Below are 24,214 nucleotides of genomic sequence, written 5' to 3' on the forward strand. Positions count from 1 at the left end.
TTCAGTATCGTTTTCATTGCTGAATTTTAGAACATTTTGATGTTCTTAGTAGGTGTTACTATATGAAAGACATTTCTTTCGTATAATATATGCTTTTTGCTATTAACAAGTGTGGTTATGAAACTGTTTTCAAAAATACAGTCTGCTAGGTGGCAAAAAATCAATTGCCTCTAAGAGAAACAGAACTGTTTTGCTTGCATACTGTGCACAGGTGGTTTAGTGATAGTCTATGCATTGGTCCATTTGTTACTGTGAACATTACTGGACACCTTCAAAGCAGCTTCATTTGTGACAGACCTCCTTCTTACCATGAACACTTCCCAGCATAATATCACCAGATTCTGAAGAGAGAGATGCTGATTCTGCATAGAGATACTTAGTTTTCAGCGGCCCATCTTCAGTGGATATATTGATGGTTGTCCCCTGCAGCTTCTCTATATTTACACTCTAGGAGAAATAAACACAATCAACAATTTGTCATCACAGTTTGAAAAAGCAGTGGGAAGTAACACTGTTAAGACACAAACAAATTGTGTTGGTGCGGGAAAAATGGAAGCAGGTTCTTAGCTAAAGGCTACACAAGACAAAACAAAAAAACCTTCTCATCCAAGAGCTCTGACTCAAGAACTAATGATTCTTCACAACATTCCTATGAGTTATTACATCCACAGTTCAGGTGAAGAACCCAAGTAGTCACAAACAGAGGAAAGAAAAGCTTAATTTAATTTTCAAAAATTAAACACTTCATTCTGAAAAGCAAAATGAATTATTAACTTTAATTACGAAGACTGAATCTTCGTACAGCATTATGACACTTGGAGCATTGATGATCAATTTTCTGCCACCACAAATCGAAACATCCTCTGTCTTGTTACACACAGCTATTTATGAAGATTTTTAACTGGTTTACATTGTAGATATATCTTTGGTGAGGGTTTGCAAAAAAGCCCCACCCAGCTCAGGATAATTTTCCTATTACCTTGGTTACTCAGGCTTCTATTCTTGGACTTAAGCCTCAAGGCATACAAAGCCTTAAAAAACCAGGGATAAGACCACCATTTCTACTTCTTAGCAATAGAAACAGAGAGAAAGGATAGAATGTGGAAAGTTGCACATTTGGGAAATAAAAGGTGACAGATGAGCTTATCTATGTAAAAGTGATGAGTCACATGATAAAACATCAATGTATTTGAACAAAACATAAAAATTCACATCCTTGTGCAGCAACCATATGAAACTGAATTCTGTTCTGTTCAGTTAAATTCAATTTATGATGGAAGAATGCAATAGCTCATACCTGAACCCCACTCAATTCGTTTCTATTTTGCTTATACAGACTTTCAGTGAATTGCACAAAATCCTCATTCATTATGTGAAACAATACATGGCTTTCTAGATAAAACTGTGCCTCACTCAAATTATTTTTACATCCTCCTTGTCATTTTAGCATTGCCATCTTGTGCAAATAAAGTTAATATAAAAAAATAAGTCTGTTAATCCTTCCAGTATAATACTATATAAAGAATAAGCTATGGATGAAGCAAGAGATATTCTGACAAATAACTACTAGTGTTACACAAACTCAGTGCTGCACTGTATCCCAAAAACTGAGCTGAAGAGGCTGCTTTAGTATGGGCTATTTGACAGCCAAATCACACTGTGGCCTTAGCCATCTATTCACACTGAACTCCTAAATTATAAGATTACAGAATGGAACTACTGGGCTTGAGACCTTTCCCATGCTACAATACTGATTAGATCTCCAATAATTTAGCAAAATACATTAAACTTGAAGAAAATCAAAATGCTACGCATAGCCTATGGTAGAACTAGAGATATGTGCCAGTCAATGCCTACAATCACTGCAGGTGCTGCTGCTTAGAACTGCGCCACAGACAGAAACAAAATCCAGTAACAAAGGCACAACTTGTCACTACTGAACACAAACTTTTCATCTAATACTGCTTGCAACAAAACCCTAATAACCAGAGATCTTAAACACTAATTTACATTGCATCTGTCCTAGGGATGCTTCCCACTCCCCACCCTGCACGGCAAAGTGCAAACCTGCTGTGACACATGGTCACAGCAGCAAGGAAAGGGAAAGGCACTCTCATTTTAGGCTCTATGATCCCACCTGTTCTAAGAGTTAAATGACTTGCAAAGAACATTTCCCATTTGAAGGCCATCACTGATATCAGCACAATGAAAATAGTGCAAAGCACACTTGAAAGGGGAGGAAGAAAATAAAAATATCTGCATCGTTTGGATACAAACTGGCTGCCTTGTGGCATTCCTAACCAGGCAAAGGGAAATTCAAATAGCTACCACTCTTCCTATAGAATGCAAGTTTTAATTCTATTTAGATATATTTATTTGTTTACAATAAAGTACTAAATTTTTAAATAATCTCACATACCAACTCTTTTACCAGCCTCAACTGTTTTTCTTAAAATTGCACAATTTTAAGAAAGTAATAAGAAGAGTTTCCTCAGCTCCAGATCAAAAGAAGTTACTGTAAACAATAAAACAAAAACTACCAATACAAAGAATGTTTGTCTCAGAATAACCCAAATCAGGGTATGGGCAGGGAGGAAGGGGAAGTCAGACTGCTCAAATATAAGAATAAAAAAGTATTTCAGATGGGGAAAGCATGGAAAAATAGGATTGCTTTTCAATGAAAATAAATATGCTTTCAATCCCAAATTCTTTAACTCTTGTGGAGTTTTGGCAGAACACAGATGTCTGGCTCAACAGAGCAAGTGTTATAGAAAAGTCTCCATGGCACAGATTAGCTAATAACGCCCCAGGCAAACCAATTTCTTTATTTTTGTCCATTGAACCAACAGATTGTCAGGAAAAAAATTCCTTCCCTTGGGCATGGAGACTTGGGGGTTGCAGTTCCTGAAACTGACCTCAGGCTCAAGTGCCATTGGTCTCATCTGCACAAGTCAGACTGAGAAGGTTTTACGCTTGAACACATTGTCAAGATAAAAACTGACATCTTGCTATGCTTACATAGGACATACACAGCTCCTTCTCCACACATTCCTGCTCTTGGCCTTCCTTTTTCTGCTATCATTGCTCAAATGCTTTACTAGTGTCTTCTCCCACTTCTCCCCTTAAAAAATATTAATTTTCCAAGTGCTTAGTGCCTTTTACCACATCCTCTCCCTCCCCACCTCCAGCAGGGGGCTGGAAATGCTGACAGAGCCATAATTACATAATGATGACTGCATCTGATGGAAGAAACATCTCACACAAGCACACAGAGGAGACATAAGGCTGACTGATTAGTAACAGAAGTGGCCAGCTGAGAAACAAAATCTGTCCTTCCTAACCACACTACAAAATTTGTTAGTGAGAAGTTCAATAACACAAGCCAAAATATTGTTCTGTAGCTGTGAATTCGTGCTAAAATGACTCACTTCACTCACGTTACTACAGCTTTACAACTCTAAGATTGACTTCTTGTAATATTACATACTACATACAAATATTTATGATCACAAAGAAGCACTTCAATTTAATCTGTATGACATTTGTTTTATTGTTTCACAAGGGTGATGTTTCTGAAAAGAGCTAATTTTTTTAAAAGCATTTAAAGGCTCAAAGTAAAACAATTTTCTGAACTATATTTTCCCATACAGATACAATTATCACATTTATTACACAAAAGGCAGTCTAACACCCACTTCCAAAGAAGCACAGATAAATTAATGCTGACAGTTTTTGGAAAATCCAATGGCAAGTTGCTCAGTTTACAGCAGGGCATCAAGAACAGCTCACAGCAGGCTCTAGGTAAATGAACTGACCTGGGAACACACAAGGTGCACAGCAATGCCAAACAGCACCTCACAGGAGTGACTTTGGATGCCTGGAACTCACTAGTTTGGGCTCAAATCTACCCTGGCAAGGGAGGGTTACCCCATTCTCTGACTCTTCCCATTCCTGCTGGTCAAAGGTGCCCGTGGACTCTGTCAGAGCACAGCCACAGCCACTCCCAGCCTTGGCTTGGCTCCACATGGTCACACAGCAACACCTCAGATCCAGGGAATCCTAATGCAGCCCATTTAGGTATTTTAATGGACATTACAACGCCTAAAACCAAGACTGGGTGTGAGAACTGCAGAGAGATTAGCTCTACACTACTTTAAATAAAGGAGAATTGACTACTTATGTCAAGAAACAAAAGCAGCGTACAGTAGTTTGTGGTTAGTCTCATACTGCCATCTACTGAAAAAACCAAACTAGTTCTCAACAAAATTGTTCTGTTTGTGATTCTTCCCACTGCATCTCATAGCAAGATTACCTGTGATTACATTTCCTCAGCTGCAAAGAAGTCTGCAAAACCTTCTACTCTTCCATTCTTACATAACACTACAAGTGTACAGCATCTACAAATATCAAGCCACTACCCACCAAAACTCCTGAGCCTTCTGCAGAGTCCAAATGCCTACATATTAGCCAAGGAGAAAGTTTAACAATGTCCTGAGGGGTCTATATAATTAAAGCTGATGGGTTGTATCAGTAGAATGACCTCTGTACTGATGGAATGATCACGCACTTATTCTGCTTTCTGTGGAGCCTGTTTATCAATCCAAATCAAGCACAGGATAATATAATTTAACAGACAAACATAAGAAACAGTGAAGTTACAATGAGAGTTATTTACATATTCTTTAGCACATTTTTTTAATTTAGTCCTTTTACAACAAATGAGGAGAATAAGCCATTGAAGAGAAAGTTTTACTTCCTACTTACCCCCTTTTCTGTTGCACAAATATCTGTATTGCCATAAAGTGTTCCAAGACCAATTACTTTACCACCATTTGTCCTTATATCAATTTTATGGCTCTGAAAAAAGTTAAAAAATCATACAGTTAGGATAACTGGTTCTCTAGTTATGGTTATCTTGTTTTTCAAGTTGTACCACATTAACCACTGGAAGCCTCAGTCCTGCAAAAAGAACCAGATTCTACAGCGTTTTACTGCACACAAATTCTAATTAAAATTGTTTTGCATAAGGTAAATCTCCAGTTATTAACAAATTAGCCAGATTAGAAGCAAACACTGCTCTACAGCCCTTACAGCTTCCAGCTGTTGCTGCATACACGAGAAAAGAAAAGTACAGAAATACATATAAAACAATCTCAAAAACAAAACCAAAGCCACCAGCTCTTGTGAATAAAATATAGCCATCTGTAAAAGAGAAAAAATCTTGAAAAATTAGATTTAAATAGATAGTTCTCTCCTTCTACAGTAACATGATGAATTAAATGTTTCAATCTGCCATCACACTCCTTTGAAGCAGATACACCATACTTGTTATCAGAATAATGGTTGAACAGCAAGTTCTCCAAATATGTACCTTGAGGAGAATATGGGAACTTGCAAGATTGGAAAAACCAGTGTAGAGCAAGGGCTCACCAGTGTGGCCCCTGATAGATCAGTAAAATAAAACCACAACATAGACACTAATTTTCCCCATCCCAAATTATTAGAATATCTTCCTAAGAAAAAACCAACCAGGCTTTCAGAGGTAAGTATTTCTAGAGACACCTAACAGACAGAAGGATTTGCTGAGAGAAGAAACCAGTTACAGTGGTGAAGCAGCTTTTTCACTAAGAGGAAATATTCCACTAGCTGAAAGAAAAAAAGCAATAATTTTTCATAGCAAAAATTGTCTAAGCAGGGGAGAAAGGTTTGAATAAGGAAACGGCAAAAGGCTGTCAAGACCTTAACAGATGTCAGAGGAAAACCAGAAAAATTTGTTCAGAAGAAGAGAAGGACACAGGTGCAGGATGAATCAGGCTCTGACAAGGGGTGTGCTGAGGAAGCACAGCAGGTCTTCTGCCAGTGTGAGAGAGATGCCTGGAAATTCTTGTTATCATCAGCACAGTCAAGAAGTAATTGAGGAACATGGAAACATGATTAAAGGGTCTCCCTGGTGGCACTGTCATCATAAGAAGCACCACAAAAAATTTAAAAGAAGTACTGCTTTCTCAATAAAGGATTTGTGAATAATTCATACTCTGAAGAAGACCATAACTGCATTTTGGAATTACTGTTGCCATTAGTTGACCTAGAGACTTGGAAGGGATAGGGTGAACTGGACTTCAGCCAATTAAAAAACAATCACCATCCAAACAAAACAAAACAAAATTCAATAAAACCACCCTCAACAAATCTCACTGGCTGGGTAATGTCTACCACAGCAAAACTGCCAGACAAAATCCATTAATAAGCCTCATAGAGACTCCTCCTTTCTGTTCAATTACTGGTATGCATGATTAAGCAAAGTAGAGGTCAAATCCTTAAGTCTTTTGTAAATGCACTCTAGATTGCATATAAAAAAGCTTTGTATATCAAAAAGTTTTTTCAAATTACAATTTATACTAACAATTTCTTGCAAGTTAAGAAAATGAGCAGTTGTGAAGCTGTTTGCTGGTGCTCTTGAATAATCCCTGCATGATCAGATTTTTTCATTTGAAGTAATTTATCAACAATCTTTTCTCTCTCCTGTAAAGAAAGGCTCTCCTGCTTTGTTAGTTAATGAGGTTTGTTAATAACAGCAAACCAACATTAAAAGAGCTTTAATCCATCCAGGGGAGGGCACTATCACTTCAGTTTGCTCAGTAAAGCAAATTCCCAGAAAGGGAATCAGCTCTTATGCTTCACTACAGCATCTGATCCATAACACTTTTAGTAGTTTTGGAAAAACCCTGAAGGCTGATACTTCTGTTTCTCCCAAATAATTCTGCTTCTCTGATAATACTGAATATAATTCCTGAAGCTTTATCAGAAAAAAATAGTTCAGTCACCTTACTAGAACAATAGTACTTAAAAACAAGATTAGATTAAAATCCAGCTCTTTTTTGTGAAATATATTTCACAAAATATTTTTTGTGAAAAATATTTCACATCTTGGATTGCATTTGAGACACGCTTCCCAGAAGTTGGTGGTCTTTCCTCAAAACCATCTTTTTCCATGACACCACAAAAAATTCTTGATGTGATGGCATGCCATGATTACTGCCATTATTACTGCCCAAAACCACCTTGTTTTCTCATGCTATGCAGTTTCTCATTGTTGTCATTACTACATAACAGAATAATTTTTAATGAAAATTTTAGGTGGGCATCAGATAGTGCTATTAACTTCTGTTAGATTTTAGGTATCTTTAGAAGAGTAAAATTACAATTACACAGAATCTGGAAGCCTTAAGTTGTCTATAGTTCCCCAGTTGTAGAGCACACCTAGCTCTATTGTATATTACACCCCTCCCTAAGCTCAGTTTTCCCTACATCTGCTATAAAATCCTCTCTTACCACAATACAGAAAAATGTTAAAAAATTTCTCATATCTCAAAACAAATTGACCCTTCTTTTGAATTTATACCAATTCCTGCAGGTTCAATCCCAAACAATCAAGTGAATTTGATTCCAAATAGCATCTAAGTCAGATAAACTGCAATTAATTTTACAACGGCTTAAGTCAGCAAACTTGAAGCCTTAAGACTGAAAAAACAACCTCATGACTATGATACATACAGTATATATCAGCTATATTTCAGTCAGGTATTTTGGACATGTAATGTGTAACTTCTGATTGAAAATTAACCTAAAGGGACTGTCAATAGCTCTGATATACCAATTATTAAAAAACAAAAAAAAATACACATTAAAAAAAATCAGCAGCAACTTGCAAAGTCTTGATTGAGCAGGCACAACTATTAACCTACTTATACAGGAAACCCCAGTCTATTTCTTTTTCCTTTTGAGGGGTAGGGAAGACAGGAATCAGACTCACTGCTCCTGCTGCCTTTGGCTATCACAGACACATGGACTTCTGACTCCTCCTTATTCACTGGTTTTGACTTTTGTGCTGCAATTGTATGCAATAATTCAAGGTGAGGTGCTGTGCACAGAGCAACATGAGTGCTGCAATGAGAATACCAGAGTATTTCTCATCTCCAGAACTGGTATTTAAGCTTTAACACTATATCCCACCACACAATCCCTTCTCAAACAGTGAGGGAGGTTCTTTGTACCTTTATCGACTGCAAGACACTCGTCCCCTTCTCTGTTTCTATTTTGCAGTTATCACATTCTATTTTCTGAATCTTCACGCAGCCAGTCCCTGATGTTTTGATATCCAAATCTAGAATTAAAACAGTGTTTTATTAGCAACAGAAAGAAAAAAAGTCAGATATCTTTAACATAGTATTTGATCATGTTACACAGTGTAAGAGCCTGAATGAGGGATGTGGGGCTCCAGGCAGCTCTCCAAAATGCAGTTTATTCCATCCAAGAGTTACAGCACTCCAGGGCCATGGGTGACAGAGCCTGTGCCCACAGCTGTCAGCTCCAGCTGCAGGCAGGCCTGCAGACCCTTTGGTTTGGGTTACAATGCATTATAGACTTTGCTGAGCATCTTAATGCAGTAGAACCAATCTATCCCTTAACTTTTATCTATAGCCTGTCATAACTACTGTAATTACCATGTTCATGTTACTATTCTCCAATCACTAAAAGTTAGTACATTACAGTTTGAGCTAGAAGTTGTTTTTCAGTTTTCTTGTAGTGGAAAATTCTGAGACCTTTTTCTACTTGCAACTTTGCTGACTTGTTTGCCTGTGCTATCTTTCTGCTTGGTAAAAACATCTTGTTTGGGGTAGGTTTATCCTTTGCTCTGAGCCATAAAAACCCCTTCTAACTAACACACCCTTTACCTCCTTAGTTATCCAGTAAGACTGGCTCAGCAATTCTTTTCTTCTTATCAAAACTTCATTTCTATTCCTTCATCAGACTCAACATTTAAAAATCTTTCGGCTAAGCATACATACCTGTGAGACTTTCTTGTCAAACTTTCATCCGGGAAGGATGAAACAACACAGTAACCAAACACAGTAAGGAAAAAGAGCAGCTTCTTTGTTACTAAAAACCTGCTTGCTGTGTCTGACCATGCACTTTGAACAGCCTGAGTAGTCACTATCAACTATGAACACTGAAAGTTTAGCAAGCCAGAGTCTGAGATACCCAACTCCAAGAGAGAACATTAAGAAAAAGAAGAATGACTGTAACCTGTGGCAAGGAATCAGCAGGGTGTGAACCTTTAGTGAAGTCTTATCTTTTTCTTTTTAACTCCACCTCCATCTCCTATCTACCTTAGCCACCAATTCCATTAGAGATTCTCCTTAGACACTTGGGCACCCTGACACCCTCTTTGGGGTAGAAGGTTGGCAGGTGTCTCTGAGGCCATATGTAGAATAATAAGGTTCAACAGCACAAATACACAGGCCTTGCTGCTCCACCAGCCAAAACCAGGCAGAAAGTGTTGGTGTGCATCATTCACCCCAGCCTCTGCAAAGCCTGACGTTGCCCTGGCATGAAGAAACACGTTTGCCTCCAGTCTGAGTCACCTCACCTTGCTACTGTTCATAGACTGCCACAAAGAAAAATCAGCAGGTCTTGTAGATAGGATGCAGGGGCAGGAAAAGCATTTTTCTGCTATTTGTCTCACCCTTGGGTTTAAGGAATGGGAAAAAGTTTTGAGAATGTACAGTCCGGGGATTCTGTCTATATTAATAATAATTTCTATTAATAATTTGTATAAATTACCACTATAGTGGCTGGCAAAAGGTAAAGGCAGGAGAGGAAAGAAGTGATTTAGTTCTTCTAAGGATAAAAGGTAAAAAGAAGAAAGTGTTTGCTGCAAGACACAAGAGAAGAACTAAGATCTGACAGGATCAGATAGTGAGCCCCATTACTCCCTAAAGGAAAGGAGATTATTTGGTAAAGAAACCTTCATTTAAGCAAATGTGAAAGTCTTCCCTTCACTGCCACTGCCTGCTAAGGTTATCAGAAAGATGGAAAGAATAATCAGCATGTGCAAAACAAGCTCTGCCCCAAGGAGATTCCCAAGTCAGACCTGTGAGCCAACAGAGCCTGAAGATCAACACCGTCACACTGCTGCCCAGGACAGCAGGGTCCTCCTGTCCTGCCCCTGGAACCACAACAACAGTGAGCTTGCAGACCATGAACATCAGAGACTGAGAGCTCCTATTAACAACAAGTGGAAGTTTTGTCACCTGACAAACTAGGAGAATCCGAGAGACAGAGCTGAAACACAACACCTTTGCAGCAAGCACGATCCTCATGGCTGCAGCAAGCCAAGGTTAAATTTGGTGAAGGATGTGGACCACATTCAGAGGTTAACAATTCCTTAAGAAAAAAGGCTATAAGAGGTAAACTGGAAAGCAATGTTGGTTTTGAACAAGCTGTCTTGCCCAGACTGCTCAATTCACCCACTGGACAACTGCACAGTGCTTGGGAAGGTCTACAACCAAGACTTCTGCTATTTTGTTTCTGAGAAGAGAGTGCCAGAACCCAGTTTGCTTGTGCAAATCTTTGAATTAAATCAGCTTGAAACCCTCCTGCTCTTACAACGGACAAGAAAAAGGCTTGAGAGTGCTCAGTTTAGTCATGATACAAACACACTGAGACTTTTACAAGAATAAGCTTAACAAAAAATCTTCTGATCCCGTAGAGTGTGTTATTGCCATCATCTGAAAAGGTGGCTAGCTATGAAAGATGGGTGCTAAAAGAGGACCCAGAAATCTGAAAATTCATAAACAAGTCATTAAGAAACACCAGGGACTTCTGGAATACACTTTGTGCCTTATCCTCTGCAGTCACACCAGTTTGGTAGCCTTGATATAATAAAAATTAGTGGACAAGGAATTGAGCCTCTCTTTTTCCTTCTGAGTTCCCAAACCAAGGATAAACAACTCCATAAAGCAACAGACTGAAAGCTGGATAATATTGCAAATGAAATTTTAACAAGGAGGAACAAGATCCAATCTGTTTCAGTGCCAAAACTCCAAAAATAGCCAGTTTGATTCCTCCCTAGCAAAGACAAGGGCTGAAGCCAACTTTAGCCACATAGACCACAAAGAATGCATGAAAATCTTTGTGGTGTAAAAGACTTGTATCAGAAATTAAGATATTTAGGAAAACTGAAACACTTTGGTAACAGAATGTAGGCAGAGGTACCCCAGGGTATTTAAGCACCCCAGTTATCAAGCTGCCTTAAGCTATAATACTTGAAATAGAGTGGATAATTATTTCTTTTCAGATGACTCAGCAGCCCTAGAATTATCTCAAATTATGGTTATGCAAGCCCTCAGTACAGTTTACTTCTGCATACTCCTGCAGTCAATGTACAGTAACCAGAAATCAAAGGGCTGGTTTCAGGTTCAATTAACACAGGCCAAAATAAATAAGCTTAATTAAACAGAAATACCTTGACATCCGCCATCAATGAAGGTTAGATGTATCAGAGAAGATTATCAGATCATGTATGATATTGAAATCCTATAGGACTCAAAACCAGACACAAAGACAGACAGAGGATCTTCTGGTACTACTAAGCTGCTTAGAGGTTGCCTTTGGTTTGAAATGCACATTTAAGCTCAGCATCTTCCACATATGCTCTTCCTTCAGGCTCTAAGGAGCTTTAGATAACTTGCAGCTTCCTGGATAAGCTCCAAGCTAAATTGTGAAAGCTGTTATGAAATGCCTTAACTTCCAAAGTGAAGAAAACACTGAAAAGAGATTCCCATCAACCTCTCAACTTCCTGAACTTCCTGCAGCTGAGAGAGCTCAGGCAGAACCACCTGAGCAGAACAGAGCTAACATTTTCCTCATGCATCCAAGGAAAGGCAGAGAAAAGCCACAGTGCTTGCATAGCAACAACAGTTCCTTTCTGGTTTGAGATGTGTTTTTACAAGGGATAAGATCTTTTGTTTATGCAATGAAATTTAATGGATAATTCTTTTCTAAATAAATAAACGGAGCTACTCAAGCACAAACTAATACTCAGAAGATAAAAAAAAAAAAAACACAGACTAGAGCTGAAAGGCCACTTAAAAGTAGAATCTCAGCGCAAGCAAAAATTCCACTTCACTGAGTAGAAACTTAAAACACCCAAACCCCATACCTTTACATTTTTGTAAATATATCACTAGATGCACCTGGATGACAGCACGAACAACAGTAACATCCTGCTAATTATGGGGTGACAAAGAGGCACTTGTGGAAGGACATTACAGTCCACAGATTGTCCAGGGAACCTGAATTGCATGAGCTTACCACAAACCCAAGTGGAACAGCTTAGAAACCCACAAAAAAAGAAAACTTGTTTCAAGAAGAAAACTTGTTTCAAGAAGAAAACCTCTAAGACTGTCTGCAGTGCTGGCTGACATTCAGAATATAGTAAGAATCTCAAAGACAGGACAAAAACAAAATTATTGTCTTCTAGCAATCAGAATTAACTATCAAGACTTTCAGGAAGATTCCTCACATTGAAACCCTTTATGAAGGCTGAAATTCTTCACATCTTAACACAATGAATTCTGCACCTTGAGAATAACCAGCTCTGGAGTGACTTGTAATAGTCACTCAGAGATCCTGGAGAAACTGAAATAGTAAAGGACTACTAACCAGACACACCTGAGAATTGAAGGGTAATAAGTGAGACACTGGGTTTGTTCGAGGCTCAGTAATTATGGGAGGGACTCTGTGAATGTGCTACAGACAAGCCAAGGCAATCTTTGTGCTAGTCAAGCAAGGGAAGGAAAAAAAATAAAAAGAAGAGCTGTAAGATAGCAACTGAAAATTCTCAGGTAAGAGTCAAGGCTACAAGACTCTTAGAGAAGACAGTCCAGCTAGAGTTCAATGAATAAAGAGGCAACAGCTGATCTGTTTAAGAGAACCAACTTGGATTTTCAAATGCCTTTAACAATACCCTTAGTTCCATATTGTCTTTCAGCTATAAGCTGTGCACCACCTTCAACACTACAAGAAGCTGGAAATCAGCACAAATACCAAGGTTGAAAACTTATATCAATGGCACCACATTATTCAGACTACCTAAAAACTCACTGATAAATTGCAGGAGGACCTTGGAATACCACATACTAAAATGATAAAGGAGCAGGAAATTAATTTGTGGGACTGATAAGAGTTTACTAGGAAGCTGAAACTCTTTCCATGTATAAAGGGACCCTCAGCAGAGATCCACTGAGGGGTTGAGCTGTATCACGCTCTGAAAATCCTCTGATGAAAACAACTGACAGTTAAGAGAATGCTTAGATGAAATATCATTTACATTTGTTCTTACCCTTGATGATGAAATATCATTTATATTTGCTCTGTTCTTACCCATCCCTGAGCATCTGTTTATGACCAGAGACAGGGCAGTGGCTGCTGGAGTCATGGCAGGAATCAGCACAGGCATTCTGACAGAGCAAAGCACACTGAGGGCAGCGAGGGTTATATGCAGATTACATGCACAAATATTCTGTATTTAATTACAAAGTATTTGTGCACTTATTAGTTGCTAGGAAACAAAACAGACCCTAAGTTGTGATAAACATATTTAAGAAACAGCCCTTCAGTTTTAAGCAGCACTTTAAAGGAATTAAATTATAGGGATGAGTAAGACTGGAAAATGTGAGAATGATGTGATGTCAAACCCATAGGGCTTCTCCATTTTTGAATTATATACAGTTCAGGTCCTTCTAAACGAAAATTAGAAAAAAAAAAAAAAGCACATTGTAGAATTTTGCCTAAGACACAGGGTGGGAAAAAAAGTAAAGTAAGATAAAAGGTGCAGAATGTCTTTGCTATATGTAACATCATATTCTATAAAAGTCATAGATTACATGAATGAAGTGTAAGTAGGGTGGAATTATTCATCATTTCTCGTATCACAACTGCAGCAGGGCTTTAAATAAAATAATGCATCAATCTTCAATAACTTTAAGAAAGCAACAGACGAGGCGCATTGTACATCAAAAGTTTTTCCAGCAGGATGAAACATTCTGTACAGTATAGAAAATTGCCCAAATGTATAGGAAAAAACCAAAAACACATTAGTGACTGAACACAGATCTCTGAGTTTGTACTCCCTAAACTCAGGGCCACTGCCAAAACTTCACTGTCCCTTCAGCAGAGATGTTTATTGGCTTCAGCCACTACAGCTGCTCTCCCAAACCGTGTTCCATACACAGAAACCCTGCACCGATTATAGCCCTATGCCCAAAAAGACAACGCAATGTTTGTACTGGACAAGGGAGCCCTTCTTTATTTCATCTGCGCCGTTACCTCCCGGGCTCTTTTGATCCTGCGGAGACCCACTCCACACACAAACCCTGCCGGAGCTGCTGCATGCTGCAGCCCCAGGAGGGCAGGGATGCCCGGGATGCTGCCCCGGGCCGGGTCTCTCTGGAGCAGCCCCAGGAGGGCAGGGATGCCCGGGATGCTGCCCCGGGCCGGGTCTCTCTGGAGCAGCCCCAGGAGGGCAGGGATGCCCGGGATGCTGTCCCGGGGCCGGGTCTCTCTGGAGCAGCCCCAGGAAGGCAGGGATGCCCGGGATGCCGCTGGATGCTGCAGCCCTGCCGGAGCAGCCGCAGGAGGGCAGGGATGCCCGGGATGCAGCCCCGGGCCGGGTCTCTCTGGAGCAGCCCCAGGAGGGCAGGGATGCCCGGGATGCTGCCCCGGGGTCTCTCTGGAGCAGCCCCAGGAGGGCAGGGATGCCCGGGATGCTGCCCCGGGGTCTCTCTGGAGCAGCCCCAGGAGGGCAGGGATGCCCGGGATGCTGTCCCGGGCTGGGCCTCTCTGGAGCAGCCCCAGGAGGGCAGGGAGGCCCGGGATGCCGCTGGATGCTGCAGCCCTGCCGGAGCAGCCCCAGGAGGGCAGGGATGCCCGGGATGCTGCCCCGGGGTCTCTCTGGAGCAGCCCCAGGAAGGCAGGGATGCCCGGGATGCTGTCCCGGGCTGGGTCTCTCTGGAGCAGCCCCAGGAGGGCAGGGATGCCCGGGATGCTGCCCCGGGGTCTCTCTGGAGCAGCCGCTGCCAAGCCCAGATGTCGGCGAGCGCCCGAGTGCCCCTGACCAGCTCAGGTTCCAGCACAAACCACTCTTACCGAAAGGGTCACCGACAAACCGCGCAGCCCAACACGCAGGAAGCGCCGGAGCTCAGGACACACAGCGGGGCGTTCGGAACTACCGGGGGCCCGATGCCGATTCCCAACGCCGCCTTCCAGCCCAGCCCAGCTGCCGGCGGGACCCCCGCGATCCGTGCGCTCTCCCGGCCCTCACCGAACATCACCGGCGTCCGGATGTCCACGGCGGTCTTGCTGTCCACGCCGTCCGCCACGATCGCCACCTGCCCCAGCGCCTCGTCGTGCTCCACCCGCACCGGGTCCCGCTCTCGCTCCCGCCCGGGGCTGCCGCCGCTCACGGCCACCAGCACCCGGTCCGCGCCCGGGCAGCGCTGCGGGTCCAGCGGGCGGACGCTCACCTGGCACGGCAGCCGCACCCGCAGCCGCCCCCGCGGGCTCACCGACAGCGCCCACTCCCGCGTCGGGCCGGGGCCGCTGCGACCGCGGCGGGGCACGGGCGGCGCCCACTGCCCGCCCGCCGCTCGCACAGCCAGGGCCGCCCAGCGCGGGGGCAGCGCCCTCATTGCCGCCGGCAGGGCGAGAGCGCCCGGGAGCCGCGTGCAGGAGCGCCCGGCACAGACGGGACCGGACCTGACGGGACCGAACCGGACGGGGCGAGGCCGCTCCCGGCGGGCGGCCGTGACCCCCGGCCGGTCACGTGACAGGGCTGCACGCGGGGAGCGGCACCGGCACGGCCGGTAAACAGGCGGTCGCTCGGCCGCGGAGCCTCCTGGGAGCCGTAGTTCTACAGCGCGCGGAAGGAACTACAGCCATGCCCACGGGCCTATCGGAGAGCGGGGAGGGCGGGGCATTGCCCAGAGCTTGCTGTTATTGGGCGGCGGGGCGGACGCTGCAGCCAATCAGAAGCGGGAGCGGCTGAGGCGGGCGGGAGGCGATGCGTGGGTCGCCATAGTGACGGGGACGCCGCTCGGCCGGGAGGGAGCCGGGGGAACCGGGACCGGGGCGGGGACCGGGGTCAAGAGAGGCAAAGGAGCGGCTCCGACGTCGAGGCGGGAAGTAAGTCAAGCGGCGCCGCCACAGCCTTGTTTGAGGAGTCCCTGAGGGTCAGGAGTGCGACCCCCGGGCGGGCCCGTGCCGTGAGGAGCCGGGGTGCCGCGGGCAGCCCGGCCCTCAGTGCCCCTCAGCTACAGCCGGCCTGCCTGTGCTGAAATGTCCCCGGCCAGCCGGTATAGAAACAGTTTGGCAGATGTGTTGGAAAAACACAGTTATTTGTTGTTGGTTTTTTTGAAGTGATAGCACAAAGCACCAGACTCGCTGTCTGTCAGTAAGTTTTGGTCAATATGTTAGGTGTTGTACTGCTTTGTAGCAGTTCTGAAGCCAAGCAATTAAATATTTTCCTGAGGTCTCCACAAATAAGCCTTAAGACAATTGTCCTTACAGGGTTTACAAATAAGTAGGGAACCACTTGAGTGAGTTTAAAAGACTCTTCTGGACTTCATACCCCACATTTTCATCACATAACAATTTTTAAAAAATGAGATGGGGCATGTGGGCAATAGATGATGTACAGTCAGGGGCTGAATTCTAGTAATAGTTGTTGTTTACTGCCAATAATGAGAGAGAAAAATGTACAGAAAGCTGCATTGTCTTAGCAAGATTGCAACACAAGTAATAACGAAATCTGGGCCTGTTACTTAATTCCTGTCTCCCTTTTGCATTCCATGTGTTTCTTTTCATAAATAACCATGCAAGCATGATACTTAGTCATCAAACACTTTTCATCTCTTTAGCTCTATTTCTATTTCTGTCACTGTCTGGCTTTGATTAGTTATAAATCTGAAGTGTCCAAGAGGAAAGAGAATGGCCCTATTTTTTTGGTCCATTGGTAATTTTCACTGTGAAAAGTTTAATGAAGATTCACATTCATGTGTTAAATTATTGCATTGGTTTACATTACTCAGTCTCAAAAAATCATTAGGCTAAACACAAAGAGGGCTAGCCTGTTTCATGATAGTCTAGTATACAAAAATTGAATTCTAGAAAGCCAAAAAAGTATCAAAAATATATTGGGACATGATGGAGGCTGGAAGGTTGGGGTTTGTTGGTTTTTTTCCCCAAGTCTTCAGAAATAGTGGATTTGGGGGAAAAAAATCTGCAAAATTCTCACCCTTGAGACCAATACCAAATTTGGATGTCAGGTTGTTTGTCAGGGGGAAAGCTGTTGCAGATGTGTGCCAAGTGTGTTGCAATGTGCTCTAACTCCGCTAGATGCCAGCCAGCTCAGCAAATACCTCGGGTAACTCCGTGCTCCGGCTGCTCCGGGGCAATCCGGCCCCGGTGAGGTGGGGCTCGCTGCTCATCCCCTTTCTGCCCGGGTCAGTGCTCCCGATCCTGATCCTGGACTCCCCCCTGCTCTGAAACCACAGTGCTGCTTTCCCACAGCCCCCCTCTCCTCCAGGAGCTTGGTATTTGGTGCTCCTCACGCAGGCAGAGCTTTGTCAGCGCCCACAATCCTCACTGAACTGGGCTCTGCATCACCTTCAATGCTGTCAGGCTTTGCATGGTTGAGAAGTTAGCTCCAGAAATCATTCCAAGATGTTTAAGCCTCAGTTATGTTTATATTTCATTGTTGCTGTTGGGTTTTCTCATTAAAAATACTGAACAAAACACAAAATACAAAAAGATTAAAAATTGCTAGGAAGAAGCTCTTTCTCCATACATATGAGACCTCATGTGTTTAATATTTTAGTTATGTAATCTGTATTTTTTCCCTATGTTGATTCTGTTTAACTTTCATGCTTTTGTTTGGATCAGCTGTATAGCATATAGCAGACTCCAACAGTGAAAGAATATTTATTTATTTACTTACTTACTTGTTTCCCTCTTTCATTTTTTGACTTGTCATTTGCAGGAAAATAAAACTCTATCAAATTTATAAGTGAATATATAATTAGAACTCCACTTTTGATAGCTGCATGATTTCTTAGTGAATTACAATCCTTATTTGCCATTTTATTGGTGTTGTATGCCAAAGAATATTCAGTATTTCGTGCAAAAGATCAAAAAAACCTAGAACTTACAGAAGTTCTATAAAGTGATTTAAAATAGATTTTAAGCCAAATTATTATCAGATGCACTTTTAGGCTAAGGTGAAAGAGAGATTTCAAGGAAAGAGGAATTATTTACAGGGGAGGCTGTAGAAGGAATACATTTTTCTAACTTTTGTGTTTATCACAGAATAATCACGAACTGCTGCAGGTACCCAGAGGGTATAAACTTAGTCTGCCTGGGCAGGATTAATTTTACCCATTTGCTTTAATTGTAATGAAGAATTAATTTAACTTCACTTCTTAGGAAAATAGGGCCACCTGTATTTGTATTTTGGGGTTTTTTTAGTGGTGTATTTCTGAACTGCTTCCTTGAATCTTCTTAGTTCTTAAGGTCTAGAGTTCAGTAGGTAGGCAAATTATGTTTTGTTTGTTTCCTCCTCTGTACTTTAGCATTGCAAAGCACACAATGGTTTGGATTTCAGGGATTTTCTTGTTTGTCACGCTACCAGAAATTTTCTGAGGAAAGTTAGTTCCTCATGGAAACCATGTGAAATGGAAGTGACAAATCTTACCATTCAAATTCTCCTTATCTTAGCCATATCTAATAAGAACTCCAGCAAATAAAGTCTGTGTGTGGCTCAGGGTGGTTCTATCCCCAACAGCAGACTTGAAAATAAGAGAAAACAGCAGAACTTATGAAGGAAATTGTTGAGCAGTTTAGGTAGAAGTTGTTATCAGTTTATGGTGTGCTCTCATTTCCCCAAAGTGGTGAGGTTGTGCAGTCTAATCGAACAATCCATTCTGATTCACATGCCTTTGATAATGTCCCATTGTACATGATGCAGTTTTAGATTCAAGTATTGATTAATATTGTTTAGCATTGTTGGCATGGTTTTGTTGTTTAGACTCACGTCCATTCATGCTGAAGCACAGACTCTGTCCAGTTAAAACAAAAGGTCTTCTACTTTAACATTGGGGAAAAAGCATTGAAAATCATTTTAAGGGATGGAAAGAGGATCACTGTGTGATAGAATAAATCTATGGTGCTCCTTTTATTAATATTACCTGTAGGTCTCATCCCTTCTCTTTGAAGAGGATGTGGTAGAACTGAAAAAGTTTTGGAGAAGGATTAAGGACAGTGGAAGGCAGAGAAAGGCTTTCATGCCAGTGACAGCAGGTGGATTGGCTGCTTCAGCCTAGAAAAAGGATTGTCAAATGATGATTCAACATTAGGAATAAACCTAGTGGCATAGAAAAGTTGTGATTATTCAGTGACTCATCCAGTAAAAGAACTAGGTGACATCAAGGAGCCAGATGCAACAGGGAGCACCATGTCATACCAAGGTGAAATGAAAATCTCCATTCCCCTGGATTTTACCAATATTGAAAGTTTTGAGTGAGTTCAAGGAGAAAGGGCATGGGTTCATAGAAGCATCACCACACCATGACTGGTGGGTACTTCTCTCCCTCCCCAGGCATCCAGTTGTAGGCTGGAATTGTGCAGAGATGTAGGGGGATAGAATATAAGGAAAATAAAGGTAGTGTAGAAAGCAATCTTACCCCTGAGGAATTGCAGCTGGGTCAATTATCAAAGGTTAGGAACAGACCTGACTTTAACAGGCACAGCTGTACCCAATGAGAAGATGCTATAAAAGAGTGAGGTGAGTACGTGAGGAGGGAGCTGCAGTGTGTTGGCTGTTTTGTGAAGAAGGGAGAGTCAGTGCTCTGAGGAGTTGCCCATGAGAAACACCAAGAAGGTATGGAGCTTTTGTGATGGGAGACAGCAGCGTGGAACCCCTGCAATCATTTGACAGCACAGAGATAGGTGATTCACCTTCATACATGGACCTGCATCTCTGTGTGCTCAGAATAAAATTTTACTGCTCTTTGCATCTGTTGCTCTGAAAATAACTAGTGCAGCTAAGTGTTGACTGCCTGAATTCTGTACTGATTTGTGTATGAACGTTGCTGTTTGCTAGAGAGAGACAGAAGTAAAGAAGCTGAAATTAGTTTGGGGAATCTCAGTTTAGACTTCTATTATTATTATTATTATTGCTGCCCTGAAGCTGTTTCACAAGACAGTTCTCAGCCTGATTTGACCCAGGTTCTAAAACAGCCTTGTAATTCCTGCTCTCTGCAATTCTGTGCCTTGGATCAAGGCTGTGATATTGTTTGCAGTTCTACAGTTTGAAAACATCCTTACTTGTTGGGCTATTCCATGAAGTTAGGAATCACGACAACTTTCAGTCCTATTTCAATTAGATGTTTTATTTACCAGATACTGCAAAGACACAAATTTTCCACTTTGCTTTTTGAGGTTTATAGATCTGATTTTATATAAGCTGATTTATCTATTTAGTAATGTAGCAGGTAATGGAAGACTGCTAAACTTATTTAATGCCTCATAAACCTACATGTTTATGTCTGCCCTCTCTTAAAACCACATGGAGACAAGGGCTTGTCACATTAGCTGAGGTTTTTCTAATGTTTTTTCTCTGTCTCAGATTTCTATAGTTGTGTCTTAACACTATAAACTTTTCAGATTCAGAAGATTTTTTTTTTTTTTATTCTCTCCCTGCCCAGAAAACTGGAGTCCTGGTGAGGACTCTTTTGTACAGCTGTTCTGGGAGGAGGAATATTTTTGACTGATGTCAACCATAAGTTTCACATATGAGTACTGATGAATATGCCTACACCAATGAAACTCTCACATTTTAGCATTGTTCTAGTAAAAGTTTCTGCCACAGTGCTTTTCCCTCTGTCTAAATTCTAAGTTGAGAGGAACAAATAAAGTAACAGTAGCCATAAACACAAAATGCATATGCTAAAATATTCAGCAGCTGTTTAGGGATGAAAAGTCACTTGCTATTTATAAATGTGTGTACATGTTTATTTACAGTAACTCAGAGTTTATTTCTTGGCCTCTATGATGTTTACAGTTATTTCACAATGTTTTGACTCGTCCAGGAGGGATCATGAAATTGCTTTTTTTTCCATAAGCAAATACAGACACTGAAAGCTCTCTAAAAGTCAAAATGTTCCTGAAGGAATTCTAAACAGTACTGAAGAAAGTAATAAACTTGCCAGTTTAACTTCCACTACTTTATAGACAAGTGACTTTTCAAAAGGTAAATATAAATGACCCAACATTTTTGTATCCATTTTCCCACCACAATTATAAAAAGTTATATTTTTCTTAACTGTCAGTTTTCTGGCTATGCAATGCCAAATTGCACAATCTGTTTCATTGAAAAAATCTGGTGTATATTATAGAAGTAGCCTCAAAATTTCTTCTTAATTTTATTACAGTTTTAATTTTGGTTGTCCTTGATTTATAGTGAGATTAAAAGAAAGCACTCTTTTAAAAAAAGAGGAAGGTCTCCCACATATTATGTGAAATGCTAAATAATGTCAAGACTGCCTAATTTGAAGAGGATTCTGCAACTTTGGCAGCTGATATGGGTTTTATTGTGATGTGGTTCCATAGCAGAATACAATATCATCTTCATAATAGCTAATGTAGAAAGACCTTCTGGTGTCAGGTGAACATTTGCAAAAGTCAATTATCTTTCTCCCAAAATTTTGCACTAAAATACTGTGATACTGATCTGTCCCTTCCTGTCATCTAAAACAACTTCAGTGAACTTGTGAAGGAATTCTTGAGCTCCTCCATCTCCACTTGGAACTGTTCCTTGCTCTACAAGTGCTCCATGCCTCCCCTATCTCACTATGTCATGGCAAGGTTTCCGTGTGCCTCACAGGTCCCTCTTCCCCTCTCATCCCTCTGTAAGATGTTTATTGCCTCTGGTGGATCATCCCATGTCTCCTTTATCTTTCTTTTGTGATGTTTTTGTCACCTTTCATGTTTCTTCATGTAAAAAGTTGGTATTTTAAAATTCTTTGGACATACAAAACATGCTGTTATGCCAGAAGATAGGTTTTGCAGATATTAATTCATGTTTGATGTAATGATGAAACCTACCTGAGGGACATTGCTGATTTATCAGGGTACCAGGAGCATTGTATCCCCTTGTATTCCACCTCCTATTTCCCTCACCCACCCTGGCGTTTTCACACATCCCAAAGAGTTCTGATGACTGAACCTTGGGAACATAATTCTCAAGTGCTGGACCAAGATAGTAAACACAAAGTGGAATTATAGAAACTTTATGGCATTAAGTCCAATCTTGCTGAGAAGTAAGTACTGAAGGTCCTTATCTAACTGTTTCTAATGGAGGTATCTTAGAGATTTCTATTCCTATATGACAGATATTAATATGGGATTTTTCTATAATGTAAATATAGCAAAATTATGTTTTCCAACAATTCTGCTTGTTCCAACCTTCTTTAATTTCTCTGTCTGTGCATTTATTAAAAGACTGTGTTACCTAACTGGAATAAGAGCTTTCTTCAGGATATTTTAAAAATACTCAAGAGTATGATAGAATGATATAAAAGACTTCATGCAAGAGGCTGCACTGAAGTTGTAAGTGTAGAGTTATCTAATCTGCTCTCATTGTGACTTCTATGGTTTGAATGTGGGTCTGACATGGTTATGTAGTGGTTTTTACACTACACATTTATCTTTCACAATCAGATACATCCTGGATCTAATGAACTGTATTGGTGTTTTTGTTACTTTCTAGACCTTTAAACAATGAGTCATGCTGATGAAGGAAGTGCCGCTGACCCAGAGCTGGTAACTGAGAATGAGTCACCTACCGGTGAGGTGGCTGCTGCAGCTCCTAGCGAGGAGGAGCAGGAGGGACCCACTGGCCTGGCAGCAGAGCAGGAGCAGGAGGGACCCACTGGCCTGACAGCACAGGAGGAGCAGGAGGGACCCACCGGCTTAAAGGCAGAGGAGGAGCAGGAGGGACCCACCGGCCTGACAGCAGAGGAGGAGCAGGGACCCACCGGCCTGACAGCACAGGAGGAGCAGGAGGGACCTACTGGCCTGACAGCACAGGAGGAGCAGGCACCCACTGACCTAACAGCAGAGGAAGAGGAGGGACCCACTGGCCTGACAGCACAGGAGGAGCAGGCACCCACTGACCTAACAGCACAGGAGGAGCAGGCACCCACTGACCTAACAACAAGTCCTGCATTTCAGTGTTTAGATGAGGTACCACATGCCCCAGATTTCTCTATCTGTAGCAGTAATTTATTTTGAGGTGTATCTTTTGCTGTTAATAATTGAAGGTTGTTACCACAGACTATCTATATCGTCCTCATTTCTTTGACTTTTTTTCTAAGTGATAAGAAAATTTTGTGAAGCAGTGTTATATTCTTGCTGGGGATGCTGTGCTTGATAGAGAATCATGTTATTTTTTACAGTGATCGTGGCCTTAAGGGAAATGAGAATACAGAGATCTTGGTTTTGGTCTTGTAGTATTCTATCTGTAGAGGTAATTGCATCATGATTTTTTAAAAGGCTCCATGGCTGCAGGAAAAATCACAGGTAAGTGGCTCCTAAGGCACTGTGATATAATGATGGTGATAGAAGAAACCTTTTGGAGCTCAGTTTCTTTTGTGATTTTTTTAAGGAGTCTTTTGTTATACTGTTATATGTTAAGGAGTCTTTTGAAATACTAGAAGTATATAAAAATTTTAAATATAAAATATTTATATCAAATGGAATCCTTATATATGTAAGGCCAGAAGAGTTATTAAGAGAAAATCTAATCCAAATTTGCCACTGAAGTAGATTCTCTGCAGATATTTGTCTAATTTGTTCTTAACTCTTTAATTGCTGGAGGTAGCTCTTTGTATATCCTTTTCCAGCATGTCATCATTGCCAGGGTTTTATAAAGTTTTCCCCATATCCCTGGTTAATTTCCTTTGTAGTAAATAATGAAGCTTTCTTCTTGTCTTTCCCACATTAAAAAGGGAGAGCTGCCAATTTCTGCCCTTTTTATAATAAAAATGTATATCTCTATCTTGTATCCTTATCAGACTTTGTTCATACTTCATAGTTTTCTTGAAGTTCTTACCTAAAGTTGCTTTACCTTGGACTCTTTCCATCTTGGATCTGTCAGATCAGTTTGCTACCCTGGCTCTCACTCTCTGCCTACAATCTAAGGTCAGGAGAAAGGACATGGCAAGGATTTGTAATGAAGGGGAAAATAGGACTGGACCTTTCCTATCCTGCTATTAGGTCATACTGGACATAGTTTGAAGCTGCTGTTTTCAGTCCA

General features: G+C 41.5%; 2 protein-coding genes across 2 annotated transcripts in view; one reads left to right on the top strand and one right to left on the bottom strand.

Moving 5' to 3' along the window:
* The window catches only part of FAM185A (family with sequence similarity 185 member A), a 37,313-nt gene extending 21,780 nt beyond the window's left edge, over positions 1 to 15,533 (bottom strand). Inside the window, exons 1-4 of the mRNA XM_063155563.1 lie at positions 15,167 to 15,533; positions 8,055 to 8,164; positions 4,765 to 4,857; positions 309 to 447 (exon numbers count right to left, since the gene is read on the bottom strand). Of these exons, the coding sequence (XP_063011633.1) occupies positions 309 to 447; positions 4,765 to 4,857; positions 8,055 to 8,164; positions 15,167 to 15,533 (709 nt within the window). The remainder of the gene's footprint in view (positions 1 to 308; positions 448 to 4,764; positions 4,858 to 8,054; positions 8,165 to 15,166) is intronic.
* A 7,139-nt stretch (positions 15,534 to 22,672) lies between these two features.
* CCDC146 (coiled-coil domain containing 146) overlaps positions 22,673 to 24,214 on the top strand; it is a 57,911-nt gene continuing 56,369 nt past the window's right edge. Inside the window, exon 1 of the mRNA XM_063155570.1 lies at positions 22,673 to 23,142. Within this exon, the coding sequence (XP_063011640.1) occupies positions 22,678 to 23,142 (465 nt within the window). The 5' untranslated portion in view covers positions 22,673 to 22,677. The remainder of the gene's footprint in view (positions 23,143 to 24,214) is intronic.

This window comes from Melospiza melodia, chromosome 4, assembly GCF_035770615.1.
Source record: "Melospiza melodia melodia isolate bMelMel2 chromosome 4, bMelMel2.pri, whole genome shotgun sequence".
Lineage (NCBI taxonomy): Eukaryota > Metazoa > Chordata > Aves > Passeriformes > Passerellidae > Melospiza > Melospiza melodia.